Source organism: Neospora caninum, chromosome II (genome assembly GCF_000208865.1).
Source record: "Neospora caninum Liverpool complete genome, chromosome II".
Classification (NCBI taxonomy): Eukaryota; Apicomplexa; class Conoidasida; order Eucoccidiorida; family Sarcocystidae; genus Neospora; species Neospora caninum.
The window spans coordinates 658,487-667,202 of NC_018387.1; the positions used below are offsets into that span (position 1 = coordinate 658,487).

At 54.4% G+C, this 8,716-nt stretch overlaps 1 protein-coding gene across 1 annotated transcript; it reads left to right on the forward strand.

Moving 5' to 3' along the window:
• Nucleotides 1–705: 705 nt before the first annotated feature.
• NCLIV_005280 (conserved hypothetical protein) lies at nucleotides 706–6,529 on the forward strand (the record flags this gene model as incomplete). The annotated part of the gene is made up of 6 exons (XM_003880038.1): nucleotides 706–3,065; nucleotides 3,324–3,366; nucleotides 3,766–4,198; nucleotides 4,708–5,418; nucleotides 5,818–5,914; nucleotides 6,442–6,529. 6 exons carry the CDS (start codon nucleotides 706–708, stop codon nucleotides 6,527–6,529), a joined length of 3,732 nt encoding a protein of 1,243 aa, XP_003880087.1.
• Between the last annotated feature and the right edge of the window lie 2,187 nt (nucleotides 6,530–8,716).

Here is an 8,716-nt window from a genome sequence, read left to right on the forward strand (position 1 = left end):
ACGATCTGCACACTGTGTTGCCGAAGAGAAGATTTCTGCGCGTCCTCATAAAGTGTCGTGTCTCTAAATCGATACACGCAGACTTCTATTCACTGGATCATATATATACGCATATACGTGTATACATGTATATATATATATATATATATATGCATTAGTTGAGTAAGCTGTGGTGTATGTATGCATGTCTGCAACTATGTGCGTAGATGTTGGTTTTAAGTGCGAACGCTGTATGTTTACTTCAGCGAATCAGGAGTCTATTAAGGCGCACCAGTTCCCACCTTTCGCACTTTGTGTGGAGATTTTCCGATTTCACACCTGGAGGCCTTATAGCGTTGTTTCGTGCCCCCATATGCGTATCGTGAAATAGTCGAGGTATGCCTGTGTGGAGATAAAGAAACAGTCTGCTTTTTGCCTTATTTGAAGGCCGCATTTCTGTGGGGTTCTGCTGGGCGCATGCACTCGCCCTAGTTTTGTCTTGTCCACTCTCTCGCTCCGCTTCTCGCTACGGCAATGTTCTTGTGCTGTCATCTGCGCTAGTGCGTCTGAACACTACAAGCCGCTTGCGTGTGGGGGGCGAAATATGATAGCCTTCGCCTGTTCGACTGTCATGCATTTCTAAGGATCCGTGCCTAACAGCGTCGCTTCTTGCTTCTTTGCGCGCAGCCTCCGGCCCCGCAAAGTCCGTCGGGAAACCCAGTGCAGATGGGAGCACCAAGCCACCCTCTGTTTGGTTCCGGAAAGCGAGGAGAGGAAACAAAAGATGCGCCTTCTCTGAGTACCTCTGCACCACCTCCACCGCGCCCACCGCCCGTTCTCCCTCCTTCTCTCTCTCCACAGGGTGAGGGACAAACAGGGAGCGGTGATCCCAGAGCTGCCGTGGGCCATCCCGGTGAGCGTCAAGGCACCGGCGACGTGAGAGGAGAACGGGGCAAGGCGCAAGTTCCCAGTGGAGAAGCGAGCGCGCCGACCAAGGCGGAACCTGTGCATGCGTCGCAGGAAGAACAGAAAGAGGATCTGCACGCGTCGAGCACGACTCCCGGGGGAGACGAGAAAGAAAAAGACATTTCGGTCTCTGGGAATCCAGTGCCTGGCGGTGGTGAAGAACCGAAAACGCCCCCTCAGGGTTCCTCGCCTGCGTCGGAAAGCACTTCCACCGAAACGCATGCAGGGGCACCCCGAAACGCCGCAAATCCTGCCGCTGCGAGCGACGACGCGGTCGCAGGACACACTGAGATGGGAGGCGTCGATACGCCACCGCAGACACCAGGGGGTGATCAGGGTGCAGTGGCGAGGGAAGATCGAGGAATCGCGAGTGTTAGAGGACAACCTGAGAGTGCACAGGAATCTGCCAGCCCCGCACAGGGTGAGGGGGCGGCGATCCGCGATTCTCCGCCTTCTCACGACAAAGACACCGCAACTCTTAGGGAGGCAAAAGAAGGAAACGGATCTGCGTCTGGGGCCGGACTTGCTGGCTCACGAGAAGGCGGCATGAGGGAACAGGAACCGAAGGCGGCGGCCAAACACGAAGCAGTCAAGAAGCGCGAAGGAAGTCGAAGAGGACCGCGGGGGCCGGGATTTGGAAGGCACCAACAACCCGGGGAAAACGCTGATCGAAACGACCGAGCCGATCGGAGACAAGACTACCCCACATCAACTCAAGGTGCCCATACACCTGAATCAGGTGTCCATACACCCGACTCAGGTGTCCATACACCTCCCGCCTACCCGGTTCCGTCAAAGGTAGGGCAGGACGCAGAGGCGGGACGGCAAGAGGAGCCGCATAGCACTGCTTCCGCGTCGTATTACCCCGAAGCGCAGGTGGGGTATGGAGAGGAGCGCGCTGGCCACGCGATTCCGTCCCACGGAGACCCGCCACAAGACGCCTATTACGCATACACCGCAGACCCCGCAGCAGCGTACGCGTCAGCTGAGCCTGTGCAGCGTGTATATGGAGACGGGCGCGACTCGCAGGCGAGCGTTCGACCCCCGCGAGAAAGCGAAACCCACGGAGGCCCCAGTCCCTCTGGCATCCCGCACTGGGATGTGCATGCGTCTGATTCCGGTACAGCCTATGTCGACGATAGTTACGGCGCGGGTTCTGTTTCCCTCGACGGCATCGACACCCGTGAGGACTTGGGCGAGCCGGCTCCTGCAGCGTACTCGTATTCGTCGAGCAGAGACGGCGGTGCTCATGCAGCGGGTGGTGGCAACTGTAGAGATCCGCAAGTCCTTGAGCCGACCCTGGAGGAGCACTGCGACGCGTGGTGTACCACAGCGGCTCTGAAGCACTGGGAAGGTAGCCGGCCGGTCTGGGCGTCTCTCCACCTGAATCCGGTTCCCTCCTTTTTCGCGGATCTGCGCACTGGGCTGTTTGTGTTCTTGTATCGGCACAAAGAGACGTTTTTCGCGGCGAAGGCGCACCTCGAGAGAGAGGCCCGCGACCTCGGCGCCTTTCTCGCGGAGAAGAACGAAGACTTCCGCGAGGCCTATCCGTCGCTCTGGGTCGCGCTCTGGTGGGTTCTCGGCTGCCTGCTGCTCTCCCGCCTCTTGACGGGGGACTTCGTCCCGCGCTCTGCGGCCTCGCTCTTCCTCTGCTGCCTAGGCGGCCGGAACGGCTTCTGCGAGCGGCGGCGCAGAATGAAGGAGGAGCAACGCGCTCGCGAAGAAGCTGCGCAGGCCGTCGTCGACGGCCTGCTGAAGAACCAGCAGATCAAGTGGCTGCTGACGCAGACGAAGAAGACTTCGTTCATCTGCGAGAAACTCAAAGGCTCCGTGCTGGAAGTCTGCCGCACAGACACGGAAGAGAAACTGACAAGGGGCGGCTCAGGCGGCAGGGTGCCCGAGGGAATGGAGGCGAGCGAGCTCGCGAGAGTCGTCGGTATTATGCAGCGAGAACAGGAGGATCTGAAACGCCTTCTGCACGCTTTGCAGGAAGAGCAGAGGGCGGAGCGCGCGAGCAGACAGGCACAGCTCGCAGGTATCCTCGCAGAGACGAAGAAACAATTTGACTCGGCCACGCTGCAACAGGCGCAATACAGCCTCGTCTTTCTGCAGGCTCTAGGGTGAGCAGCGCGAGAGGAAAAAAATGGAATCGAGGAACGGGAAGGGAGAACGGACGGAAAACAGACAAAGCAGGGGGAAGAGAGAGACAAGAGGGATCCGAGAGGGAGACAAAGAGGAAAACATGGAGAAGGGAAAAGGAACGACGAAAGACCAAAGCGGAAGAAGAGCAACATGCTGGGACGAAGTGTCTCGGACTGCACAGGTCTTTTTCCTTTTCGCGTGGCACAGATTTGAAAGTTCCCTTCTTTTTTTTTCAGGCGCATCATGTGTGCAGTTGACCCCACATACTCCTCTGAAGAGGTAAGAGGCGGAATGGCGGCGCATGCACTCTCGCCGTTGCCGGAATTTTGCCAACTTTTCGTTCGCCCGGTCCTTTGTCTCTCTTTTTGAAGTCGTCGCGGTACACGAGGTTTTCTGGGATTCCTGCCTCTTGGTTCGCCCTCTTCCTCTTTCACCTCCCCGAGCTGTTTGTCGCGCTGTGCGTGCTCGCGCTCGCAGTTTCCTTCTTCTCGTCCGTCTCTTCTCCCTCGACGTTCCTTCTCCTTCTCGTCCTCCTCCCTCGCTGTCCTTTTGGCCCACCCTCTTTCCCGCCACCCTGCTCTTTCCGTGCTCCCAGACTGTTTTTCCCTTTCGATATCGGGCTTCTCCACAGCGGGTAGTTTCCCCACGCAGTGTCTTGGTCTCTGTCGTGGTTCTCAGAAAGAGCAGCTGGAGGCTTCGATTGCTCGAGACGCTGCGGCGATTCAGAATTTTCTTTCTTCCGATTGCCCCGACGAAGTGAACGACACTTACGAGTTGGGCAACGCCCCGTCTGCAGCACGCAGTTCCTTTGCGGACGAAACTTTCAACCACCTCGTGAGGTCGGGGATGACGCCTCGCGGCCTCTCTCTCGCCTCATCCTGCGGCTTCTCTGCGGGGCCGAAAGGCAACGAGGAAAGAGACAATGCGAGCTCGCCCTCGATGTCGCTGCCTGTGGCAGAGACAGCAGAGCGCAGTGCGGGGAGAGAACACCCACGCCAACGAGAACGCGAGAACTCGGAGGAAGCGAAGGCGCGCGCAGGCGACCTCGACGAATCCCGACACAGTTCCGCGCAAAGTCGACAAGATGGGCCTCGAGGCGTCGTGCCGCCAAGTAAGAACACAGAACGCTCAAACTCGCTTCCAGCTCCTGCCGTCGCGCGCTTCATCGAAATCGCTCCAAGAACTTCTCTCCGTGGTCTCCCCCATCTTTCCGTCGACGTCAGGAAGCTACTCCACCCGGTGTCTCTCGATCCATATATATATATATATATATATGAATATCTGTGTATATGTGCATATCTTATGCATATCTATTTATCTTCATGGGATGTGAGGCAAGAAGGAATAACTGGAGAGCGTCTCGGTTTTCTTCTCCGTTTAGGATCACGGGTGATCCTTCGGAACGTTGACCGGCTGACGCCTTTTTCCGTTTCGATGCCTTGCGTCTTTTTATTTCCACGAGCCATGGATTCACATCTTCATGTCTCTCGTGTGCTTTTTCTTCTCTTTTCCGTGCATATTTTTCTCCCTGTCTCCCCTCACCGTCTTCTCTTCCCCTTTCTACCCTCTGTCCATTGTCGATTCCCGTAATCGTTTGCTCCTTCCCTCTTTTTCTGTCAGATTTGTTTGACGCGTCGCCGCCAGGAGTCTCTCCGGGCTTTTCGTCGATTCCCCCAGACTTCCCTCCTCCGTTCCCCGCAGCGCCGGACGCTTCTCACCCACCTCCCCTGCCTCTGAACGCGGCGCAGTTTGCGGTTCCCGAGGAGTCTCTTTCAGCTTTTCCGGGAAGCGAAGGCGTCGCAAGCGCACCTTCCACAAGTCACTCGCGCCCTCCCTTGCCGCCGCAGGGGTTGAGGGATCCGTTCGCGTCGCCTCTTCCGCCCTCAGCCGACATCGAGGGAGGCAGTGGAGTGTCTACGCACCGGCTCCGGTCCTCGAGTGTCGGCAGTGTCGCTGGGTCGTCTTCTCTCCAGGCGAAGAGCGCAGGAAGTCCGGTCCTTCCGCCTTCGAACGGGGTGTACGCGCCGATGATGCAAGCTCCTGGGACTGCAGCAAGTGCGGGGAACAGTGCAGGGCTGGGGAATGAGGCGACCGGCGCGGGCGCTCCTCTCTCTGCTGCGCCTGCGCTGTTTGCAGGACAGCAGCCTGGGCCGAGTGCGCCGCCGCTCTCGAGCGTTGCCCCGAGTCTTTCAGCGCAGCCGCGCGAGGCGGTTCAGCGCGCGCCGTCTGGAGCGTCGAACGCCTCAGAGATGGCGGGCGTGAACGGCGAGGAGAACAAGAGCCCTGAGAACGCTCTCGAAGAGAAGGCGCCGATGCGAGGCATGATGAACGGTAAGCGAGAAGGAATGGGAGATCGAGGAGGCACGAGGAAAGACAGGTGAGGAGTGGAGGTAAGGAGGAGGAGAGGCGACGAGAGGCATGTATGCAAGGGGAGAAGACAGGACAGGAGTCAGTGAGTGGTTATCGAAGGGAGGAGGAAGGCCGAGAAAGCGGCAGAACGAGGCGGAGCGGACAAGGAAAAGCGATGCAGGGGGGGGTGGGGGGGGAAAGCAAGAAGAGTAAAAGATAAAAGGCCAATAAAGAAGAAAAACAGCAAACGCGGAGATGGAACAGCGACAGCAGTGTGAACGGCGGTAATGGGAGAGGCGTCGTAATTCTCAAGAATCGGGTTTGTTTCTGCTTCCTTTTTCTCTCGGGAATCCCTTTTTTTTCACCTTGTGTTTTTTTCAGGCACAGCTCCGCCCCTGCCTCCCTCTGGACTCAAGCAGGAGGGTCCGCCGCAAGCCGCGGCCGCTCGCCAGTCGGGACGCATCCTGAGAGAAAGAAGGTAAAGAGAGAAAAAGACGAGAAAGAAGGAGAGAGGCAGAGGAAGAGAAAGCCGGAAGAGAGTGGAAAATAAAGAGAGAAACAGACGAGAAAGGAGGGAAGAATAAAGGAGAGAAGAGAACTGGAGACAGAGGAGAGAGGAAGATAAAGGGAGAGGAAGGCGAGAGAACGGAAAAAAGAGAGAGGAAAACGGCAGGAGAGGCGATGCTGGGAGGCAGCTGACAAAGCAGCGAGGCACAGGTAAGTCATGGATGTCGTGTATGGATGAAACAAATTGCGCAAACGAAGGAAAGAGAAGAACACCGAGCCTCACGACGGATGAAGGAGAACTGAAAATAGCAAGTGTTGTGTCACTTGGAGACAGGCTGCGGAGAAGGCGAGAGAGTGGAGCTTGGCTTGAGATGCAGGGGGAAAGAACAGCCGGAAAGGCAGGCGAGAAGACGGGGGCGTGCAAATGTAGCCAAAGGAAGAACATAGATTCAAGGTTATGCATGTGTCGTTTTTCGTCTTGTCTTTTTGTCTACACAGGGAACCTCCAAAAGTCCAGGCAGCGACAAACCCCTTCGGAATCCCACCGCCGGCGAGTGCGCCTCTCTCCTCAGGGATGGATTTCTAGAAGGTAGAGAAACGAGAAAGGAACAGAGAAGAGAAGGAAACGAAGAAGACTGGAAAGACAGAGAGAGGAAGAACGAGAAAGAGGAGAATCGTGGACCCGCGTAAGACGGAAACTCGCGTGAAGCGGCGTCGTCATGAGCTCGAAGTGGGGCAGCGCTTGTCCTGTGTAAAGTTCTCGAGAAGAGGATGAAGCATTTGATTGTTTCCTTGCCTCTTGATGCTGGCATAGAATCTCCTGGCTGACGAATGCGTCCGTCGAGGTTCTTTTCTCTCAAAAACGAGAGAAGCTCTGCTCCGTCCGTGGTCATGCTGTCTGTGTGCCTGTGCCGAAGAGAATCCCTCGCACTCTGTGGGGAAGGTTATGGGATCTCACAGTTCCGCGATAACCCGTTATTCCGAGAATATCTCTGTCAACTTATAGTCTACTAACAGCACAGCCGCCATACATTATATATATATATATATATATATATATATATATATATATATATTATGCACATGCATATGATATCTCTGTATATGTATGTATATATATATATATGGACAAGAGGTTTCTCGGATTTAGCACCTCGCTTTCCTTCTCTTGGGTGAGTTGTCAGCACCGCCAGAAATTTTTTCATGGCCAGCAAGTTCTCTTTTGAGGTTATCTTTTCTTTTGGAAGATGAGAACGCGAGAGAGCAAACACAGAAAAAAGAGGGAGGGGAAGAGGGGAACAGGCTTGCATGCATGCGAATTTCGCGTGTCATGACACCCGCCAGAGGTTTCTGTTCTTGTTTTTCACGAACTGGAGTGGGATCGTGATGTGCCAATCTTCACCATGGAGAAAAGGCTGGGAGTGTTTATAATATGTTCCAAGATCGCTTCCTTTTGATTTTCTGAAAGGGACACCCACGTTCAGTGTCAGCTTCTTTTTCCTGCCAAGGAAACGGAGAGCGCCCCGTAGCCGCGCCTGTTCGTGCGTTTCTTCCGTCCTCGTCCTGTGTGCCTTTGTAGGTGGATGTACAGCTGAAGCTGCATTCCCTCTTTTCCGTTTGCTCGGCTGCATGCGTGCGTCTTCTTTTCCTTTCTCATTCCTGCCTTGCTCGCGTGAATGCTCGTCCCCCTCCTTTCACCAACACGTGTCAGCGACGCGTTTGGAATCGGCTCATTAGACACATGCATGTGCATGCAAAATTCATGCAAATACCTTACATACAGAAGGCAAATGAGAAAGAAAGAAGAAAGAGAAATGGCGACAGAGAGAGAGGGAGAGAAGACCCCCCAAATGGCTCCTTTCCCGTTCCTTTCTCTTTTCTGCTTCTTTTCTGTGCTTCTTCTCTCGTCGCTCTCCCCCCCTGTTGCTCTTTTCTCTTTCTTCTCCCTGTACAAGTCTCGCTTGCATGCTCTCTCTGAAGCATCTTCTTCCTGTCGGTTTCTGTCTGCGCATCTTTCCTTGGCACGCTGGTTTTTTTCCTCGAGAGCAAGGAAGAATACATTTGCTGAGATGAAAAGAACTAAACGCGACAAGGGGCGGCAAGGTCGTGAGCAGGCGCTTGCCGCGTTGGAAACAGAGGAACACGGAGACAAAAAGGTGACAGCCCTTGCTTTTGAATCGCGAAAAAAGGAGATTGGCGACAAAGGGGAGAGAAAAGGCCGCGCAGAAGAAAAGAAATATTTTTTCCCGCGAAGACTAATACTGAAGAGTCGGAAAGGAAATATCTCGGACACGTGAAAGGGAAGGAAACGCGACACGGGGGGAGTCGAGGCCACTCTCTTGGAAAGAAATCCCAGTTGCTAAAAATGCTGAATGTTTATCATACGGTCTATCCCTTCGAAAGAAAAAACGATTCCTGAAAATCACTTCCCAACAACTGAAGATAACCTCTGTCCACCCTTAAAACCACATCCGCATGCAAGGATATGTATGCATATATATATATATATATATATATATATATGTATATGACAGCAGAGAGATAGAGTTATGGATGGAGAGGGAAAGGTGGCAATGCTGCTAGTTTCCCGGGAACAGCACAAAAGGCGTTAGGAGAAGCCAGTTTTAAAGTAAAAGCGTCATCGTGTTAGAGACAGAACGAGAACTGAACGTTCTCAACTTAACGGACGTTGACAACACTGGAGATGCACTTGAAATGTCTTTCACCGTCTTTTCGCTTCTCCATATTTCAATGTTTTATTCCCATGTCTTCC